Raw genomic sequence first — 23,159 nt, forward strand, 5'->3', positions numbered from 1 at the left:
CTTGTACACTACTCCCACTTCACCAATGGGTGGGTTGGTTCAAAGGGGATCCCCCTCATCAATATGAGGCTGGAGGACAGTGGCTAAATCTCGCAGGAATGACAGTTTGTTAACAATATAAACACAAATAGCTATTTTAGGGTAATGGCACATATTTGAACTGAAATTAGAAAGATGTTACAAATGTATATGTAAGGGCACCTCTATTTAGGACGGCTCTGCCCGAAAAAAAAAGCCCACTGTATTTTTTTTTGGGGGGGGGGGGGGGCAAAGCAACATGAGCGTTCAACAAAAATATAATTCACATAAACAGTAGAGAGGGAGACCACATTGTGTTGTCAGCTGGCATCTGAAATACTGCTAGGGGGCATAATCACAACCTCTGGCCTTGAAATGCTGCTCACACACACACATACATACAAACGGGAGAAACCCACATTGCATTCCACATGCTAACACACTGAGCATTTTCACTGTGTCTAAGTGTAAATGGAGCTGCTTCCCTTTTCTGTTTATTATTTCAGATATACGCTGCCGCCCCTGGATCCAAATGCTCATTTTCAAGGGGCAATACACAGCAGGTGGTGTTGATCACTCCAAAGTGTGTATACGGCCCCAGCCCCAGTAACACCCCATCTCCCAGCCCATTAAGCTCTATGATGGAGGGGAGGCAGGCTGGATAAGACCTTCTGGGATGCATGAAAAAAAAGAGTGAGGGAGAAAGCTTCTTGCATAATGCCCGCCCCTGCTACTCACGTGCAGCATGTGACAGACTCAAGGAAAACCCCCCCAGAGCAAACTATGTGTCAGCTAGGATATGTAGCTCTCTCTGTAACACACTCAGGCATCAGCGCAGCTGCACACTCCCACTGTAAGCCTGTGGAAATCTACTATCTTCTTTCTATTGCCTCTGTATCATACACTGTGCGATACGCAGGCATTTGAGTGACACACCAGATTGAATAGGTTATTCCTCTCATCCTTCATGTCACAGTCTCGGCTCAAGCCAAACGCTGCGGCTGTGTGCCAGTGTGCGTGTGTGTGTGATTTCAAGGCTGGTTTGCCTCATTGTCAGCTTTTATGGGATTACCACATTGGTGACGAGTGGACCATAGCTGACAGATGCCTAACACACACACACACACATGAACACACACACGTGAACACACACACACACCACACACACATATATATATATATATAAACAAAGACAGGGCTGGAGGAGTCAACAGTATGCTTACAGGCATAATAGTAACAGCAGATAATATTAAGGAACTAGGCAGTTGTCTGAGGCTGCATGCGGCTTGAATGGTAATGAGGCCGCAGCATGTTCTAGATATTTAACCCACATTAGTGGAAAGCTGCATTTACACTGTTATATCAACGGTTATTTCACATGTCTGCACATAAGCATATTGCCTGGGGTTTGTCAGCCATATAGTATAATGAGGACAGTGCCATTGATGCAAAGAACCGGAGAGCTTTTTCACGGCAGACATCTTGACTTGACATAGCAGGAAAAGCACATGTGTAGATTACTAATTACATTAACAATGGCTCTGTTCCATTTAGGTGATCCGGTTAGTTAGCAAGCATTCACAATATGAAAGCCTTGAAAACAAATGCAAACATTAAGTACTGTAAAATAAATGTTATTGTTGTGTGTGTACATTTCAGTTGTTACTCTTGCATAATTCATACATAATTACAGAAATGTGTAACAGCAAATGAAACAGCGCTGCCTACAATCTTTGTCTGCCAGAGGGTGTTCTTTTCTGTACCCAATGGAGGTAATATGTCTGACTTTTCACTGAAAATAACTGGATCTGGGGTAGAAAATATTGCACCCAATTCTGTTTCCTCATTAGACAACATTTACCTCCTGAAGGCAGGCAAAACGTACACATAATGTTGTAGTACTGTGGTGATAATTGTAAAATGAAAGCAGTTGCGAAGAGGCCATCAAAAGATACTTTTAAAAAAGCTAGCCAACAGCAGCTAACAGTATGCTACATTGTAGAGCACATACTCTTGGCCAAAATACTGAGCTAGCTTAGTAGAAAAGTCACACCATGCTACTGGCCATGACTTCTGTTATTACTGAGTGATTCTTCTACAAATTAAAATGTCTGCTGTACAAAACAGCCAACTGTCAACCTGTACCACCAACAGAAGCAAAGTAACAGGACAGCAGCATTTAAGACGTGCTAATGTGCTCCATCAACACGAAAGGAATAATATAGTTAATACATTTGAACATTGGCACCATTTGTATGAGTGAAATGCACTTTTTTGTCCTTTTGTTAGCACATATGAGTCTTTACATTTGTTTTAATGCAATTCTTTCACATATTTAGCTTTTTATTAATCATGTTTTTATTACGTATTTGAAACCACCTAAACCTAAAAGTTATGTTAATTAGAGTGTATTGTGTGTCTTTTTTGAACCAACAGGACTGCCTTTGTGGTTAGCTTATAAAGGGACAGAGAGGGTCCTAAGAACTTAGGTTTTATTCTAGGTAAAAACATATAGACAAGAAAAGGCCACAAAAAATAGCAAAACTGCACATTGACTACTCTTATCTTTGCCAGGAGGTGACATTGCAGGTCTAAACTGCCACAGAAGTTGCTTTTCTTTCCTGTAGGTGGTGCAGTGTGTAGATCTAGCCTGATATTTGCAGAACAGAAACATGAAAGTGTGAGTTTGTGAGTTACAAGACAGTTCATTGAAATGCTTTGCATATAAAAAGAAAATCCCTCGGTGTCCCGTTGAAGACAAATGGCATTATAGTCCGATGGCAGCCTCAGTAAACGCTGCTGGTGTAATATAGTGATGCAATTACGAGAAGCGTGGATAAAGAGGATACACAGAGGAAATCGCCTGGAAGAGACAGACAGCAGGGACCTCGAACATGAAGGATGTCAGTCTGCGTAGCCTTCAGCGTCACACAGCCTTCATTTTTCATCATGCTCACATACAGGCGGTCCCATAATTTATTGACTACACACCATGTGTAAAAATGATGACAAAATAAATTTATTTTACATACAACCCCTTTTTTAAAATTCATAATGACATGACCTTGGCTGTGACTGTTGTTGGAAGATGTCTTGCAGTGTGAAAAGAGGGATCTGATGAAGAGTTATGGAAAGGAGCTGCAGCTGGAACCTCTGGGCAAAGGCACAATTTGGAAACTAAAGCTTCAGTATAAACATTGATCTACAGTTTGCTGTGAAATGTCGAGCTTAATCGGCGACAATGTGTCATTTTCTCTAGTACATGAGTTTATGTACTAAAAGATTTTACCAAAGTGATGAGAAAATTAAACTGGTTTCCAATCTGGATTTAAAAAAATGGCAGTACAAGGCAAATTATTAGTATGACATGACTGCTGAAAAGTAAAGATGTGGCTTGTAATCAATGTACTGTAAAACAATACCATACTAAAAGAGATGGAGAGGATTCATAGCTGCATTTCCTTTCTATTTTCCTGCTTTCTTCTTCGTTCTCGGTTTATTAATACCTCCACAACTGTCCCCGAAAACCTTGACAGGAGTGATGTGTTGGGGCAACGTTCAATTCTTCTCATTTCAGGCATGGTTGAGTTATTGAGAGCTATGCTTGATCTTCGTTTGATTTCCCTGCAGCCCAATGTCCGGGGACAGGCTTGCTACAGTCTCAGTCTTTACAGGACAGAGATGCGGTTACATTTTGGCCTCTCCTTCAGGAGAAAGGGGGGTTGAGGCGGTCCATAGAAAAGTCATCCAGAGGCAGGAAAATGAGTTGAGTTTAATTTAAGGTCCCTTACTCATCAATTTTAATTCAAATGGATGTTAAAAAGATAGATTTGCAACAGATGACTCTTGAGGATGAGTGAAAACGAGAAATGTCCGCTTTGCATTTCCAGCTTCGTGTTCCATCTGGAAGAATATGCAGATCAGCGGAGAGTCTTAAAACGAGAGAGAGAGCTATTTATTGCTTGCACAGAGTGTTATAAATCCAATGTATTACTGTTGAGGTATGCTCCATTCACTATCTTATTTCCTCTGGAGGAACGCTAAATGTTGCCTCTCCTGCAGGCACAACACTTCCAGCACATTCAGTTCATTGTTGTTGAGGTTCCTCGGTGCTTTATGGACATTATTACCAAAGTAATGGCAACAATAAAAATCTTTTTAAGATGATGGCTTTCAACTGTTGCTTGCTCCCAGCTCAGATGAGATCATTTAACAAGCCTGAGACCTGTGTTTCAATCTGTTTCCAATGACAAAAAAAGAAAAAAAAATCTGTATCTTCAGTGTTTATTCTGACATCAGAGCTACATTAGAAAAAATATTATGGGAATGTTCCTTGCAGGCACTGTAAGCAAATACCTTTTTTTGTAAAGCTTTCAGTGCCTGTAGTGTTTTCTAGAGGAGGAAAGGAATCAACGCCTTCCTGCTTTTCGGGTAGTCCTCAAACTTAGCAAGGTACCATCTGCAAAGAGAGCAGAAAGAGCCATTTTCATACATTAATACAAGTATTTGCTTCACAGTAAGCCATACACTCTATGAAAACCTTCTTCCTGTGTGTCTCTGTGTGTGTTATTTTTCTTACTTGTGGTGGGCCACAGCCCTGCTGGCGAGGACCACTGTGGTGAAGAGGGCGAAGGCTGAACTGTGAACAGAGTGGCCGGCGAGAGCGAAGCCTGCCCACTCTGTTATCTCTCCTAAGAAGTTGGCTCCAGACACATATTCAAACATTCCGCCTGCGGGTAGAAGGCATAGAAATGAGGACAGGTATGCTTGTCTGTTCATATGTTCACCGGAGCAAAAACAACCCAAATATTTACCTTAAGGGAGAAATAGCATTTTATGGATTTCCATGTAGCAGAAATCAGCAACTACATGTCGTTTTCAACTATCTCTTAATGTGATTTTGAATCTGCACACTGCTAAAAGCTCAAAGTGCATGGACTGCTCAGTATAGGTGGCTGAGCACTCACTACTTGACTGCAGGCCGTGTGTGCGGTAGTGCTGCTACCCTCTATGTGAAAATGGCAGATTCTTGGCTGCAGGGATTCCAGACATGCCTGGAAGTTCATTTGGAGCAACAGAGCTCACAGCTCCCCCCCGCCTCGCCTTTCTTCACTTTATTTTCCATAAGGGTCCGGGACAGATTGTTTCAACAGGTTCAGCACGAGTTCAGGCTCAAGGTGCTATTGTTGTGACTGCTATTGCTGGTGAGCGGAGCCAATTCTCTTTGAGGAGCTGCTATGATTACTGATTGATTTACAAAAGCCAACAACCGGTGTGTGGTTTAAATTTTCCTATTACAGTGTGTGAGCTGAAAAAGCAGAGTGGTAGATTTTATTTTGCTTTTCCAATACATACCGACCCTCAGGCTATTTGTCAAAAGGAATTTGGAAATGGGCCAAAATCTTGTTTATCCAACGCCCCCCTTACTTACGAGTCACATCTCATAGAATGACATCCATTTCCACATGGTAAAGGTCATACACTGTAGAAAATATCCACCTTTTTCCATCTGTTTTTAGTCATGTTGCAGCCTTGAGTGCAAATTGGCTGCTGAGCGAAGCCCAGAACCTTTACACTGCTTTTTTAAAAATGTCAGTGAAGCTGGATAAGAAATAAACTGATAGATAAACATTCAAAAAACATTTTAAAGGTGAAAAAAAAGGCAAGCGCACTTAATAGTTTTCCGGGATAATCGACTTCTTTCAACATCTTATACAAGTGGAGTGATGCATCCCTTGTTTTAAAAGGACACAGTCCAACATTTGGGGGAATACTTTTAGTTAATTTAGTCTAAATCTTTCATTTCGTATTTTAAAAGAAGGATTTTTTTTTCTTAAAGCAAAATGATAGTGTTCCATGTTTGAAAAGGAGTAGGGAGAAGTTAAACACTTTTCTAGTCCACCTTCCCCCTTCTTCTTCCTTTTTTTTTTTTTTTGCTTTAAAGTTTAAATAAATAAACTTTATGATTAACATCAAAGCTTAATTATTCACAATCAAATCAAACGAGGTTGGAAAGAAACCATCAACATCAAAAATCCATCTAATATCCATTCAATATATTATTTTTAAAAGAGTCTTTTAAATGTGATTAGCGCTCCACGTGTTTTTATATCTTCACTGCAGTTGTTCCATACATTAACTCCTTTGATTTTAAGACTATGAATGCCTCTCTGAATGCTTCCTGAACATACAGGTTCCTCTCCAGTTGACTTTTTTTTTTTTTAACTCTGTACATGTTTTGGGCAGTTTTCATGTCAACCAGATATTTATAGATATTTATATTTTAGTGTTTTTAACGTAATAAAAAGTGGGTTTGTTGGTTCTCTATAAGTAGTTTTGTTTACAATTCTTATGGCTCTTTTTTGAAGGATGAAGATTGGATTAGTGTGTATTTTGCCACACTTCCACACAGTAAGTTGGGAGTATAAAGGAATAGTATAAGGTGCATAACGGAACTCGATTTAAAAAAATCTTTGGCTTTATATAGTACTGCAATTGATTTCAACATTTTAACTTTAATATAACTCATGTGTGGTTTCCATCATAATTTATTATCTATTGCCACCCTGAGTACTAAATACTTTCCTTTGCTTTCCAGCTGAGAGTTAGAAGGTGATTTAACATAGTGTACAAAGATAAAAGAGGAGATTTGACTTGTGTGCAGATTAAACTATTGAGCTGATGAATTATTAAGCTGTGGAGGTGCTGAGAAGGTGGATTTAGTTCATTTTCCCCCAGTTTCAAATCTTTAAGCAAAGCTAATGGAGGCAACAGCTGACTATAGCTTCATATTAACCATACAAACATGAAAGCGGTACCAGCCCTCTCATCTAACTCTTAGATTAATATTTTTTACAGTTCACAGACTGAAAGCTTTATATAGCATGAGTCACAAATCAGTCTGGCCACCATAGTGTAGAGTGACACATAATGTGCATGTTCCAGTGTAGGGCTGATTTGCCGTCTAATATGATTACTATCAACTCCCTGTGGTTTAGAAAAATTACTCTTTCTGTGTCAGCTAAAGCAAAACTACACGCGAGCTCTACGAGTATTGTGAGTCACTTGCGCTCAAGCTGAGTTGCACCACATTAGAGTCAAAGCAGCAAGAAGCTTTTCATACACGAATGTAAAGGCTCACAGAGGGCATGGCGGGAAGGCAAAGATAACTAGTGACAACCTGTGATTGTGCTCCCAGTGTGATCCTGTATAATCATGCGACCACACTGGGAAATTAGCATCTTGCAGAGACCGCTGTGTTCTGTGCCATGATGTAATTACTGCTTTCTTGACTTTTATGTCACTCCTCGGCAGTGCTGGAAAAAGTATTTAAACTCTCAGCTAAAGTAGAAGTGGCACCACGATGTAATAGTAAGTGTCCTGTATATAAAATTAAAAATACTCGCTGAGAACAATGGACCCTTTCAGAGTCTAAAATCGAAGTTTTTTTTTAATTATAGATGGACCTGGTGGCCTAGTAACTACAGCCAACAAATACAGTGAATAAAGAGTAAAAGGACTACAGTGTAGAGGAGTTACAGTACAGTTTATAGCATCAATACCTCTCAAATGTACTTAAAAGCTGCACTTTACTAAACATATTTTGTAACTTCTTGACTGAAGTTTCCCTTCTCTGAAAGCGAGACGTAATATGAGTATAAAACCTGTTCGCTGTGGTGGGAAAAATAATTGGTCCTAGTGTTTTGATGACTGAAGGCTTTACCTGTGGGAATCTTGTAACCGGTCTCTCCGGGCTTTCTTAGGTTTCTCAGGATGTGGTCAGAATGCACATTCACCAGCCAGCCAACAAACCACAGAGCAGACCCTGGAAACCAACCAACCAAAAGGTGCTTTAGTGTGACATTTTACTGACCAAAAGCCAAACAGCTGAACTGTGTTTTGAAAAGTTACATTATTCATGCAGTGTTTGTATGTCATGTTGCTGCCCTGAAAAACTATTTTCTCTATCGGCTCTTTAGTGTGAGTGATGTCGTCCTGCATCGAATCAACCTTTTTTTTGTGCCAAAGTTCAATGAGACATTTTCTATTTTTTTTTGTTTTTTTCTGTGCTCTGGTGTGAAGAGGGGGCGGGGCTCAGCTGGCAAAAGGTGATGTCACAATCCTGAGTACCAATCAGAATGGAGCTACAGTATATTTGAATCTGATGAGTGGAAGTCATTTTCAGATTAAGAGTGGACTGTCAATCAAATCTGGTTAAATCAAATCCTCAAAGTCCTGGTGACAAATTTCAGGGACTGTAAGATATGCCTGAAATATAGCATTTACTTTATAAATAATGTGTCCTGGTTATTTACAGTCTGACCACTTACACATCCTGGACATCCAGCCTTGTTCCAGACATCATGATTACCACATCTCTATTATCAGGCAATATAAATATAGATTTCTGACATCATATTTACTGAAAATGGGGACGTATATGAAGGTCAGTAAGAGATTAATAATAGTACTGACTGCCCCATTTACACAAACTACTCACTACTCCAGACAGTGTGTAATATATAAAATAATATATAGAAATAGTGTATACAGTATATACCATATATACCACTAATTGAAAATCTGCCCCCATTGACCCCGTTGGGATGGTAGAACAATATTTGATGTAACAAAATGTTACTTTATATTATATTTTTTATTTTATTCATATGCACAATAATAAAACAAACATTATATTTCACAGTACAAAGGCAAATAACTGTGCTGATTACAACTTTTCACATTTCTTCATTTCTTCTCATAATACATTATTTTTATCTGAGTAGTACTCTATTTTCACTTTGTCATTATCTGCTCCAAATACACAATTTTATAGCGACTGTAAGGGGGAGCTGAGGGACAGTAAAAAACTTAAATTCTAAAATGACCATTTCCTCAGTTTGGCTTAAAGAGCCAAAGGAGCCAAACAAAGATACACAATGGACCAATAGATTTGAATGATAGGCCTGTTTTTAAGCAAAGTTTGGCCATTTAATTTGATTTCTAATGGATAATGATGAGGGGAAGGGAAAGAAAAGGGGTAGAAGAGATGAACAGGGTGAGACTGACATCCTGATATCCTGACTGTGTATCATACTCTGTTCAACTCTAATTAAGTTCAACTTTATCCAATACTGTTATTCATATTATTTTATCCACACTCACACAGTGCACACAATATGATATACTACAACAAAACAGTAACTTGTACTTTTTTTGTAGTTTATTAACCGAGTACTTACATTGGTTATGTTTAATTACATGCAAATGTTGACTGAAATTGTGTATTCTTCTTGTAGAGATGTTTAAAGTCTTTCAAAGCTATTTGTAATATTTTTTCATGACAACATCCTTCATTATAAACTATAATCAACTTATTATGTCTCCTGTGCTAATGCAGCACTACTTGCAATGAGTGTTGGGAGTCTTTCAGCAAAACTAGATCTATTTCACACATTCACATGTCCCTTGTTAAAAAGTGGGGGAGTTACAGACACAGAAAACCTACCTGTGATGAAGCATGGATGCGTAACCCAATCTGCAGGGTAATCGGCATAATGGCTCAGGTACCTGATCTGCATGTAGCCGTTATAGATGCAGAAAACAAAGGCCAGGGCGAATGAGACGAATGGGGTTGGCTTACCTCCTCGAATTAAAAACGGATAAATAAGGGATCTGTGGCAGGAAAAAACATATTAATGCAACATGTTATTTCAAATACATGCTTTGATATACAAAAATCTATTAGTTAACTAGTACTAATATAATGGAATGCACATATTTACATTCTGACCTCTTCTTGTGCACAATAATGAATGATGATTATCCAGATATTAGTTTATTTGATGGAACAGCTGCTTTACAAACACACAGACACACACTCTGGGAACCATCTATTACAGTATGCTGATGAAACTAGTTGAACATTAACTTGTGCCATAGGTGTAGGTTCATGGTGACACTGAATGTGATCACCTACCTCTGAACATAGTGGCAGAAATACATGGCTATGATCAGCTGATTGGGCAGAAGTGATGTTTTTTTAGCTGATGTCCACACCACCAGACACAGAGGCAGCAGGAAAGCAGGCAGCTCCTGCACGAACCAGGCGAACCTGACATTTACTGGAAATCCGTATTTGCTGGTGGCATACCGGCCGTAGGGGACATTCTCGAAAAGCAGAGTCACGAAAGTGCACGCTGCCATAAAAAACATAAAATAAGCCAAACAGTCCAGAATGTACAGTTCCTCTTCCTCCGAGGAGAAGAGTCTGGAGATTAGGGCGTCCATCACGGCGGTGGAGAGATGCTTCTAGCTGCTGTGTTGCACAGTCACCCTTTACTACACGACACACCCCCTGACCCTTTACCTTAACCCAAACCAGCCCCTTCTATATGTCTACACCAATGGGTTAAACCTATGCAAAAGGTGTGTCGTGTAGTACAGCGGGTGTGTCGTGTTGCGGCTGCAGCTAGATCATAGACTGTATAAAGAGCTAGATATACCCGGCTGAGACCATTCTTGTCCTAGGATGGTAAAGACAAAACCAGACCTATTCTACCTCTGATTGGCTGGTGGGTTTAGGCGTGACGACTAAGATTGGTTAGTTTGACTACGAATATCAGGGTAAGCCAATTAGAGGCAGAGTAGGGCGGGTCATGACTTCGCCGTCCTAGGAAAACAAATAGCATAGCTGTGGTACCGCTGCCTCTGCATTGAAATATTTCCATATATATTCTGGGTCGCTTTAGGAACTGTCATAACATTTCAGCAGTAAAGAATGTCAATTTGAGTGTTTGTATTGCTTTTATACGAGTTAAAACGGACATGCTATAAATCATGCCATACACACACACACACACACCACCTCATGGGGTTCCCTCCGAAGACCAATCATAGCCCTGAACATATATGGCTTTAAATCTTATTAACCAATCAAAACGCTCGGTTTTCAACTGCGTCATAAATAAATATTCATAAAGTAGTTTGCATAATATATTACCTGCTGTAAACTATCACCTAGTTACCTTGCCGCCTGCTACACTGATACATTATATTAGAAAAAAGTACGCTTGTAACTTTGTTTGTGCGACGTTCAAGCCGTAAATAAATGCAATTATAATATTAGAATATATACAGTATATCAAAGAAAATTGTTTCGAAAGTGTGCGATTTTTATATTACAATATAGCAATTAAATTTAGAATTCGATGTGATAATATCTCAAGAATCACACGAAATGTTCCGAACTAATAGAAATGTTTTTATTATTTTATGTCAGGCAGAGTTTAGGACCAGCCGGAAAGGTCCTGACTCACGTGCGTCAGAGGCAACACGTTTAACGCACAGAAGAAACACAATTTTAGCCGAGCTGTGATACACTTTTTTTTATCTGCGTCCTATAACCACGTCGCTCCGCAGACTTTTCTCCAGAGTCCCCTGCTATTCCGAAATGGGGAAAAGAGCCAGGCAGCGGCAGAAAAACCAGTCTACAGGAAGAGACGACAGAGACAACGCTGTAAGCTTCATACTACTTCTGCTGCTGAAACTCCTGCTAATGTTAGGAGCTCAGTCAGGCCATGCAACACCTTTTATTTAACGGTGCTATTGGCCAGGGGAGCTGAGGACTGCATCTTTATGAAACTATGAAACTAGCTTCCGTTAACTCAACTATTTTCAAAGCCAGGTGTGGCCGCTTGTCACCTTTAACTTTCCGTGTCTCTTTGTTGTTTGGAGAGACTTTATGTGTATTACTGAGGTCGTACTAAGTGGTGGTGGTGGTGGTGGCGGCGGCGGCGTACTGGAGTGCACTACATTGATTGGTGTTACCAATAAATTGCCCCCCATGTATGTAAATTGCGTGGACAAAATATTAGGAACACCAGTAAATATAATGCACCCTAATACACCACCATCACCAACTATGGCCTTAATCATAAACAGAAAGTAGAATTATCCCCTTTTTGAGAATGCCAACAAAAACCTAAAACGTATAAGCATAATAAATGTAGAATTTAAAGCAGAGCTGTTGCATTGGATTGCATTTGATTGCACAGATGTACCTAATAAAGAGGCCAGTGAGTGCCTAAGGTATGATGGAAATGGCAATTAGACTATCCTAATATGTAAAATTACATGTTCTGCAATTCTGTATATTTTTCCATATTACATTTATGGATTTTTGAACATTTTTGAATCATTTGAAAGGCTCTGTGTTGCTTTTCCAGTTATCAATGACCCACAATGATATCCGTGGATCCGTGTGTTTCAGGGCTGGGGAGCTGGCTATGCCGACATCGTCAAGGAAAATAAGTTGTTCGAGCACTACTACAAGGAACAGGGCCTGGTGCCCGATGGAGAGTTCGAACAGTTTATGGATGCCATGAGGGAACCTCTGCCAGCAACCATCCGCATCACTGGATACAAGAGGTGAGAAGGACAGATTTATTAGCCCAGTTCATCCTCTTTCTCTTGTGTGATGCTCAGCACAAAATGTGCCTTTTCCAGTCAGTGTACGCACCCCGTAGATCATCATTTAAGACTTGTGAATCTGTAGGATCATTTATAAAATTACCAAGAGACGTAAGATACTACTCAAGATTTTTAGAAATCTTAGAAGTTATACTACTTTATCTGTTGTACATTTCCCACCTTTTGAATTCCCATTTTTCAGGACACAAAACGCTTTTTTGCACATCTACAGTCTCTTGATCTTAGCTCTCGTGTTTGGACTTGAAAGGAAGACAGTGCTTTTAAATTATTGGATTTTTGGATGTTGGATCACATGTTCAAATTCTCCCTCTCTCCGTCTCCTTCTAGTCATGCCAAAGAGATCCTCCACTGTCTGAAGGAAAAATACTTTAAGGATATTCAGGAGGTGGAGATCGATGGCCAGAAGATGGAGGCACCACAGCCTCTCAGCTGGTAATACTTCACACGGTTTATCCAAAGACTACATGTCACAGACACATGTAGTCACTTGACTCCATTCACACAGATTAAAGAAGAAGTCACACTGTGCTTGTCTCGTTCAGGTATCCTGATGAGCAGGCCTGGCACACCAACATGAGCAGAAAGATCATTAGGAAGTCTCCTCTGCTGGAGAAGTTCCACCAGTTTCTGGTCAGCGAGACGGAGTCGGTGAGTCAAAGAAATAAGGAGAACAAGGATGTCAGAAGTCGCCCAGAAAATAAAGACATTAGCTTCATGTCCATGTTTTTCCTCTCAGGGTAACATCAGCCGACAGGAAGCTGTCAGTATGATCCCTCCTCTCCTCCTGAAGATTGAGTCTCATAATAAGGTAAAAGAAGTGCTGTCTTTGAAGGTTAAATCTGTCAGTACTCGTTATTTTCTTGCCTCTGCTCACGGGAAAACACACATTCCCTACAGTTTGATAACAGCTGTGTTTAAAAAAAATAAATATATATATATATATATATATATATATATATATATATATATATATATATATATTTATTTATTTATTTATTTATTTTTGTTTCTGTTCAGATCCTGGACATGTGTGCAGCTCCTGGGTCAAAGACAGCCCAGCTGATTGAGATGCTCCACGCTGACATGGAAGTGCCATTTCCAGGTGAGAAATGCATATTAAAAACTGGGGAAACTCTTATAATAATTAATTTCTTTATATTTTAATTGGAAAAAGTGTGCCACTGCATTAACAGTATTTATAATCATATTTTCAGAGGGCTTCGTCATCGCCAATGACGTGGACAACAAGCGCTGCTACCTGCTGGTGCACCAGGCCAAGCGTCTCAACAGCCCCTGCATCATGGTGATCAACCACGACGCGTCCTGCATCCCCACCCTACATGTCCAATCAGACGGCAAAAGGGACATCCTCTTCTACGACCGCATCCTGTGTGATGTGCCCTGCAGGTCAGCAGACAGGAGGGTTGTGGTTTTTGAAGTCTGAGGAGGAAATGGATAATGTTGGGTATCTACTAAAAGGGCTGTTTCTTATATTTCCTTCTTGATGTTTCAGTACAGGATTAGCGGTAAAACATCGCCCTGGTGTAAATGCCTCCTTCACTTGAAGTGTAGCATCATTTTTGTGGCCAAAACAAGAACCGCCTTAGTTTGCAGTGCTTGCCCGAGTTTGACCAGCTGTAGCACTGAAGCCAGGAGTCCATGCCAAAGACAACAGAGGGAGAGGGAGAGGGAGAGGGGAGGGAAAGCAGTAATGAAGACACAGCAAGCAAGGCAGGCAGGCAGGCAGCAGTGATGTGAGCAGTCAGCTAAAGCCCGGCGTTTAGACAGTTTGTGCTGCACAGACATTTTTGCCCGGTGAGAAGTGTTGGGAGGGGTTCTCTGGTGGTTTCTGACCGCCGCCGCTCGTCTGCTCTTGTGTTCACGCAGTGGGGACGGCACGATGAGGAAGAACATAGACGTGTGGAAGAAATGGACGACCAGCAACAGCCTGCACCTCCACGGGTGAGCAGAGGGAATGCTTGTGTGTGCGCTCATAGTTGCGTGGTAACATAGAAATTCACGCACCGGTGTGAGCAACCAAATTGACTAAACGGCAAGGGAATGGAGTGTTGTTTTGGCACTAATTAAAAAAAAAAAAAAAGATAAGTTGGCAACATTACTGTGTGTGTGTGTTCTGCAGGCTCCAGCTGCGCATCGCTGTGCGCGGTGTTGAACAGCTGGCTGTGGGAGGGAGGATGGTCTACTCCACCTGTTCACTCAACCCTATAGAGGACGAAGCTGTCATAGCAGCACTGCTGGAGAAGAGCGAAGGTAACAAACACTCACAGGCTCATACCTTTACTGCAATATGTGCTCCACTTTTCTTTTTTTTTCACAAATCAAAGTTTAATTTTAGTTTTGTTTCATGCAGTTACTTTATTTCCTTTTTACTAAAATGTGTCTTTGAGTATGTTGATTGATGTGAGGTGGCCTGCTTTTCACTCTTAGCTTACAGTCACTATCAGCACACACAGGAAGAACAAGTCTCAGCAGTGACTTAATCTCACAGCTTTAATACAATTCTCTCAAAACAGGTCCACGTTTGTAAGAAAATCACATGACCTGACAGCACCACATCCACTGCAGAGATCAGAGTAAAAAGGTTAAATTGTTGCTTACAGCATTAACAAGCTCGACTGAATTTGTGTTCCACTGATGCTTAACATATCAGTGCGAGGACACTTCATTCATTTCAAATTAAGCGTTATTTGCATGTTATTTGCCACAAACAATCACTAAACCAGCTGTTTTTCTTATCTGTTAGTCTGGGAGCTGATTTCTAATTTAAAAAATAAGCCTTTCACCCATCTGTTGAACATAATATATATTCCATTAAATGCCATAATTTCGAATAATTAGCTTGTCGCACAATAATGAGCCCGTGTCTTGAAAAACAGGACAGATGTTTATATCTGCTGGTATGAAAACAGACACCCCTTTAAAACACATGTACAAACAAAAAGGGGGTTGTTTTTAATCCTGATAATAACCATCTGACATTCATGCCTTATAAATCAGGTCATATTTTCTAAGGGTACAGGGTCAAGAGCAGCAGACCTGCACAAGCATGTCAAGTAATTGCTTTAACATTAAGACATGCTTCACTTTTGAAGGCAGGAAGATTTCAGAATTTATGATATGAAGATTGTTTCTAAATATAATTGCTCAGCCTTTCCCTGCCAAGCTGTAATGTCTCTTCTTTCACATTGCCAGGAGCTTTGGAGCTGGCTGACAGTTCTGCTGATCTGCCAGGGCTGAAGTGGATGCCTGGGGTCACCTCCTGGAAGGTACTGGAATGTTTTGCCATTACACCCCCCCCACACACACACACACACACACACACACACATACACACACACACACAAACCCCCCCCCAAACCAGTCATGGAAACATTTTTAGCATCAAAAGTCAGAATGAATTTTGTAGATCTGTCTTGGCTGCATGTCAGTTTGGTCGCATCAAGCACTTAAACAATCACCGTCTCCGTATTGTAGCTGATGACCAAAGATGGCCAGTGGTTCTCGGACTGGTCTGAGGTTCCAAGCTGTCGCCACACACAGATCCGCCCCACTATGTTCCCGCCAACTGACCCAGAGAAACTTGCTGGCATGCATCTGGAGAGATGGTAAGAAAACAGACATACACACTTAAAGTTTGTACTTATTATACAGTGTGGTAGACTGTGTGCCTCCCAGAATTGAGCAAATTCTAAACTAAGACGGTGAAGATGTCTTGTGAAGGTGGAAATGTGTGTAAGTCTTTTCAGCTCGGAGCCTTCTGTTCTCACGAAGCACACACTTTTCTCTGATTGATGCCATTATTAGCAGATAAATGTGTTTGCTATCTTGGCACAGCTTTGTACATGTACGTATATCCTGTCTGCAGAGATGTATGTACAAGTTCACACCTGCACATTCAGGTGATGATGTCATTTCTCCTCTGCAGCCTTTTCTTTAATGTTCAAACTGATTCTGTTGGCGGCCAGCAGAGGGAGCTGTTGTCACATGCTGGCAAAGCTCAGTTTATTTAATATTGGGGGGAAAAAATCTTTGTTTATCTTCACAGTAGGTGGCACCATAAAACTCAGAGGCATGATTTGTGTGTGTATGTGTGTTTGCCCAGGTATTCCTGACGTTATGGGGACATAAATCTGTTTGCACAGTCATGTTTTGGGGACTCGCCAACCTTATGGGGACCAAAAAAGTCTCCTTAATGCAAATCATTAATTTTAGGATGAAGACTTGGTTTAAAGTTGGTTTGTGTGTGTTTGTATGTCAGCATGAGGATTCTGCCACATCATCAGAACACCGGAGGTTTCTTTGTGGCCGTGCTGGTGAAGAAAGCCCCGATGCCTTGGAACAAGAGATATTCCAAGGTACATTCACTCAAACACGTGCACGCACACTCAATGGATGATTAGCAGCCTTACTTGGAAAATGGAAATGGAGCAGAATTCCCTCATGTGGGTATGGGTTATTGTTGTTGATCTTGCAGTAGACCCCCTCCTCCACCACCACATCCTTTACCTGTTCAGTTTTACTAACCACAGCTGGGGCTTTTCTCTCTATATCCTCTCTCTCTCTTTCTCACTGTAATTCCCAGCTGAGGAAGGACGTGTCGTCCAGCTCAGCGGCCCAGACTGGAAGCTCTCCAGCGGCCACGACCCCCGCAGACGCTGCCCGCCTCCCCGAGAGCGCCGGGGGGGAGGGAGAAGGGGAAGGGGGAATCGTCCCAGAGGGGAAAGCGGAGGAGGAGGCACCCAAAGGAGTTTCTTTGACTCAGGAGACCAGCGCCAAACAAGAGGGAGTGTGTGGGTGAGTCACGGTCTGGTGAGCTAATACTTGAAGGAAAACCGAAGGCTCTCGAGTCACAAGAACTAATCAAATAACGTTGCTTTTGCACAGAATGAGAAACACTTCTCTCTTCAGACTAACAAACCCATCACCGCTCCTGCAAAATTTAAGCCATTTCCTCCATTGATTTTTTTTTTTTTGGCAGTGTTATGATCAATAATAAAAGCTCTTACAAAATGCATGTTTTCCTCCATGAAACATTTATTTAAACTATTGACATGGAATATTTTTGCAGGACAGCCAAAGAAAACGTTGTATTTTGGGAATTTCAATAAACAGAAGCATATTTGAATCATAAATTATGTCCGTTTTACTTTGTCTGTTTTCCAGGCCTCCACCCTCAAAGAAGATGAAGCTGTTTGGTTATAAAGAAGACCCATTTGTGTTCCTGACTGAAGAAGACCCAGTCTTCACCACCATACAGTGAGCGTCTTCATGTGTATTAATCATGGAAATGATGATTGATCTCAGCATTGTGGCAGTGCTTAACAGTTATCTTTTTTTCTTTTTTTTGCTCTCATTTAGATCTTTCTACGATTTATCCCCAAACTTCCCAAAGCTCAACGTTCTGACCAGAACCCACGAGGGCAAGAAGAGACACCTGTACATGGTGTCCAAAGAGCTCCGCAACGTGCTGCTCAATAACAGTGAGCGCATGAAGGTGTGTGTGTCTCCTTTTCCCAAAAAGACTTGTGTCACAGCTTTCATAATGTTTGTGTTCAACAAATCAATTAGGGCTGGGCTAGGCGATATCATGATATTTTATAGATATTGTCTTAGAGTTTGAGTATCGTGATATTGGATGAGTGTTGTCTTTTCCTGCTTTTAATGGCTGCATGACAGTAAAAACTGAACTGAACTTAACAGACTGTTTTATGATCTGCCTTTATCCACTTCATTACATCCACATTACTGATGATTATTTATCAAAAATCTCATTGTGTAAATATTTTGTGAAAGCACAGATAGACAACCGCACAATATTTTCGCAATATAATTATTGAGGTATTTGGTCAAAAACATTGCGATATTTGGTCCTGTCCATATCGCCCAACCCTAAAATCAATAATCAGTTATTTCCATAATCAGTTAATCCCAGATGTCAGGACAAAACATCTGGTATTGATCAATTTATACAGTATAATCAAACAAACTGCATTATGGTAGTCCAAGCAGAAGCACACAGACTGGCCAGTTTTGAAGGAAACGGACATATTGGCTTTACTTTGGGTACATCAGTTTGTTTTTTGTGAATGTGTGTGTGTGCACGCCCATCAGAGGGAAGCAGCCTAACAGATGGGACCCTCTCCTATCCTCATTCCCTCTGGTCCTCTACCCTGTAGCACCTGCACAGGTGGTGCTGTGTGTGTTTGTGTGTGTGTGTGTGTCAGTGCCTGTTCTCCTCACCGTGTTTGATGTTTCTCACTTTTTAGTCGCTGTCTGTGGGCTGAACCACTCTGAATTGTATGTTTACCCCAAACAACTTGGTTAACTCCACACATTTTATAGTTTTCTTTCTCCTCATAATATCTCAAGTTTCACAAAGAAAGTCTCGAAAATGCTAATTTTTAATAGGTAATAATTTTAATGGGCAATAGTTGAGTATTAAGAGTAATTAAGGCATCATTCTTGCTTCACCTCTCTTATATAACATGCATATTTTCCTATGCAAATCACTGACATTCGCCAGCCACTCCTGCTGGGACATGAGACCAGCTGCACTTTGTTTACCCACAGTTCTGTAATATCTTATACAGTCGACGCCTCGAGCAACAGAGTTTGGCGAACAGCAGTAATTATAAAAACATTTCCGTAACATTATAAACCACAAGCAACATCATTTATCTCTTGTTTTGATTTAAATTACCACCCCTGATTGAGTTTTCAGGGTGACAGTAATTAGCAGTGTTTAACAGAGTAGACGTTGGCATTCGTGTTTGTTTTTGTACACAACCATCAACCATGTGTCAAATTTCCTCAGGTCATTAACACAGGGGTGAAGGTGTGGTCTCGCAACAGTGATGGAGAGGAGTTTGGCTGTGCCTTCAGATTGGCTCAGGAGGTAACACAAACACACACAATACACTGAACATGGCAACTACCAGCCAGACACACCAGTAGTCACATTAAAGGACAGGTGCCCAAATGAGCGTTGGATGTTTTTCTTCGTCCTCAGCCAAACCATTAACATATCTGTTCATCATGCACTTTCAATGTAAGTGATTGTAAGTGGACAACAAAATCCTCAGCTCCCCTTTCTGTGCAAAAATGTATTTAAATGTTTATTTGAAGCTAATATGAAGCTTCAGCCAATCAAATCAAGTCACAGTTGTGGCCTTTTAGTGCAGGGATATTTTTAACTAAAAAAACTAACTGTGAAAGATGTCCACTTTATCTGACTCAAATGGTGTAAGTCTCACATTATATTCAGGTAAACTTCTAAATACATTTGTTTTTACTCAAAATAAGCACTGTGGATTTTGCCCTCCATCACTTCCATTGTAAGTGCATTATGAAGGGGTCTTCTAATGGTCAGTATGAACAGGAGGAATGATTACAGCAAGAAAAACCTGCTTAAATGTTCATTTGGGATCCTGACTGTTGTTTTAAGACAGACTTGGAAAAATTGGAAACCTGTCCCTTTAAAAGAAATCCGATTCTGTATATTGAGCTATTTTTGTGTCGTTAATCTGCAAACTAAATCTGTATTACTGTCAAAATGTAAAGCTGACCATGAATGTTTACACTACAGCTGCACATTTTCCACACAAAGCCAAAAATCCTCTTTTTGTTATCATATTAATGAAGTGATGCAAGAGTCTAATCACACTACATATTCTTAGATTGTATAATGAATCATTTTTAAAAATAGTCTCCTTTTGTGTTTGCACTCAGTTCTTGTATTAAGCATCAAAGAGATGAAGGCAGCTGAACACCCAGATGGAGGAGTTCACACTAGGACTGATAATTGATTGGTTTTATATGCACCGTGTAACTGTAAAGAATCTGGTCCAACCTCAGCCCCTCTCTCTTCTCTCTCCTACCAGGGTATCTACACTCTTCAGCCATATATTCGCTCCAGGATGATCGCGGTGAGTGTGGAGGACATCAAAGTGCTGCTGACCCAGGAGAACCCCTTCCTCAGCAAACTGGAGGAACACGCTCATGCTCAGGCCAAGAAAATAGGTACGCGTTGCACCGTCTTTAAAAATGTGATTTACAGCATTTAATTCCAAAATGTAAGACATTTAGTCAAGTGGACAAGCACTTACTGAAGTAAAACTGTATGATTTAGTGTTATTACACATTTGAGGGCTGTTATGTTTTGAAACAGACAAAAAGATGAGAGAATTTGGGAGGCAGTCGCAGCCTAGAGGTTAGAAAAGCGGATTAGCGACTGGAAGGTTTCAGGCTTGGTTGGCAAAAAGTGAAAGAGGAAAGTGAACTTCCTGGGGTTTAGTTGCCCTTGAGCAAGGCACTGACCCAAAAAGCCTCGCCAGGGCAGCTCAGCAGTTCCAGCAAAAAGGAAACTGCAGTTCCACAGGGTCATTTTAAAATATCGTTGTAAATATATATCTATTTATTTCTCCACAGGAATGGGCAGTATTGTGTTGAAGTACATTCCCAACCCAAAGTAAGTCATTTTTATAAGTGTGTATGCATATTTTATCCTTGTATTTTGAAGTGGTTGTCCTGGTTTCTGTTTTTATCTGACTCCCACCATCACCTTCTGTTCTCTTCTGTTCTGTTCTGTCAGTAACCCAACAGAGCCACAGTGTCCCATCCAGCTGTGCGGCTGGAGGGGAAAGACATCAATCCGAGCCTTCGTGCCCCGCAACGAGAGGTTCCATTACCTCCGGATGCTGGGGGTGGAGGTCTTCAGAGACAAACAGGGCGTGGGGCAGAAACAAAGGGACGGACAAAAGGAAGGAAAGGAAGAGGTCGAGGACGGGGCGATGGAAAACGAGGGAGAGCTGGACTTGGAGAACGGCGATAAAAACGGATCATCAGAACCAAAAAGCGACGGAGACAAGCAAGGGACTAGCAGCTGAGAACGTAGAGGAGACGGGGAAGGAGGAATGACTGAAGATGTATTAAAGCTCTAAGAGTTGTTAACCAGGTCCAAGACCACATCACGTGGTAGAGGAGGGTAATATGCTTCTACGGGTTTCTCTGTTCACCACACTGCCACCGCAGCAGGATTCCCTCCGAGAGATAGTGACTCCCTTTTTTTGAATTTTGTTTTTCCCCCCTCTTGGACCTCCCCGCCTCTCTCCACAGAATTCAGCTTTTTTTTTAGTTAAACGGCTTATTTTATGTTTTATATGTTTTTTTTTTTTCATGTTTTAACCAGTTTATTCCACTGACCAAGAGGCATCAATTTTCTTTCAGTTGCGCATGTTTAGAGAGGTTTTTATTAACTGCAATCTCATTTTCTACACCTGTAATTATGCAGAAATGTGGAGTTGATTAAAAGCGTGAAAGGTTAATAACTCTGTCAGCAGTCAAATTATTTTATTTGAACAACATCATTTTTGAAGTGTGAAAGGTATACTCGAGAATGGGTTGTTACTGACTGAATGAAAGGCAGCTGTGAAGAAATAAATAGATTTTTTAAGGTAGTGGTATTAAAGCAGCGGTTTGCTATGTGGGTGTTGTGGCACCCGAGGCTGTTTCAAGGAAGGGCCTAGGTTGCTGCAAGAGTTAAGATTTAAAATGAAGAAAAATGTAACAAATAAATAACTCAACTAAAAATCCTGTTTTTTATATGCGTTCTGTCCCAATAAAGACTTCTGATGATAGCTCAGCTCAGTGAAAACTGTCTAGGTAGTCAGAAATAATACCTGTCAAAGTGATGGAAAGATTGGATCTCAGATAAAAGGAGATGTATCTCAGCAAAAGAATGAAAGTCTTTGTTAGTCAATGTTTTTTCATGGATGGGGTAGCTAGCTGTCAGCTGTATTATTCTATTTACTTCATATATATGACAAGTCATCTGCGTGGGGTGAACAGGTGGGAAGTGCATGGTGCAAAAAAAATAACTATAGAGGTGCAGTGCTTTTTTTTAAAAAAGGGGGGGGGGGGTGTAGGAAGCCAGAGCTATACATTTTTTTTCAGTGAAGATGAAAACATGAAAAAAAAACCCAACAACACCATTACACTTTCCATGACAACAGCATATTTGCCGCATCTTGTCGGCGGTTGCCACGGCAGCTTCACTGCACAGGATGGACTGACATCTCTCCTCCTGTTTATTAACCAGTCCAGCTGCCATGACAACAGCCGTCATGACAACCAGCCCCCTCACCTCTCACTGGTGACGGGAGGGGAGCGGAGGACAGAGGGACCACAGAGAGCATCCTGCACTCCTCTGCTCTCCTCCTTCATTTTCTCCTCACTTTTATTCTTTATCCCCTGCTGTCGCTCTGCCCCCCCCCCCCCCCCCCACCCCTCTTTAATTATTATTATAAATGCATGTATTTTTCATTTGATCAGTGACCTCTATGGGGCACGGTAGTGTGTTTTACCATTTGGGAGAGGGGCTGTCATGTCAATTCCCTCTGCTGTGGACATGCCAGTGACAGCCCTGTATGCAGAGGCAGAGGTGGACAAGTCGTGGGACATGAAGAAGTCACTGTTTGGGTCACATGCCAGGATCATGTGGAGGAGTAAACCCAATTATTCCCTGATTTCCTTCCTTTTCTTTCCCCCCAGCTACTGTTTCCAAGTAAAGCAAAGGAACATTTCGACTGAGTTGATTTTCTACCTCAAGCACTGCTTTTTATTACACAGAC

The 23,159-nt window shown here is 40.9% G+C and overlaps 2 protein-coding genes across 2 annotated transcripts; one reads left to right on the plus strand and one right to left on the minus strand.

The window, feature by feature from the left end:
* Positions 1 to 3,046: 3,046 nt before the first annotated feature.
* srd5a1 (steroid-5-alpha-reductase, alpha polypeptide 1 (3-oxo-5 alpha-steroid delta 4-dehydrogenase alpha 1)) lies at positions 3,047 to 10,369 on the minus strand. The gene is made up of 6 exons (XM_053333993.1): positions 9,998 to 10,369; positions 9,527 to 9,693; positions 7,742 to 7,843; positions 4,598 to 4,748; positions 4,375 to 4,477; positions 3,047 to 4,255 (listed from the first exon to the last, which is right to left on the minus strand). Exons 1-5 carry the CDS (start codon positions 10,306 to 10,308, stop codon positions 4,411 to 4,413), a joined length of 798 nt encoding a protein of 265 aa, XP_053189968.1. The 5' UTR covers positions 10,309 to 10,369; the 3' UTR covers positions 3,047 to 4,255; positions 4,375 to 4,410.
* A 977-nt stretch (positions 10,370 to 11,346) lies between these two features.
* nsun2 (NOP2/Sun RNA methyltransferase 2) lies at positions 11,347 to 22,109 on the plus strand. The gene is made up of 19 exons (XM_053333992.1): positions 11,347 to 11,536; positions 12,290 to 12,447; positions 12,838 to 12,942; positions 13,053 to 13,158; positions 13,247 to 13,318; positions 13,528 to 13,612; positions 13,725 to 13,917; positions 14,398 to 14,472; positions 14,651 to 14,781; positions 15,724 to 15,797; positions 16,006 to 16,136; positions 16,790 to 16,886; positions 17,114 to 17,325; positions 17,695 to 17,787; positions 17,890 to 18,025; positions 19,346 to 19,426; positions 20,412 to 20,550; positions 20,959 to 20,998; positions 21,122 to 22,109. Exons 1-19 carry the CDS (start codon positions 11,471 to 11,473, stop codon positions 21,414 to 21,416), a joined length of 2,289 nt encoding a protein of 762 aa, XP_053189967.1. The 5' UTR covers positions 11,347 to 11,470; the 3' UTR covers positions 21,417 to 22,109.
* Positions 22,110 to 23,159: the final 1,050 nt, after the last annotated feature.

This window comes from Scomber japonicus, chromosome 15 (assembly GCF_027409825.1).
Source record: "Scomber japonicus isolate fScoJap1 chromosome 15, fScoJap1.pri, whole genome shotgun sequence".
Lineage (NCBI taxonomy): Eukaryota > Metazoa > Chordata > Actinopteri > Scombriformes > Scombridae > Scomber > Scomber japonicus.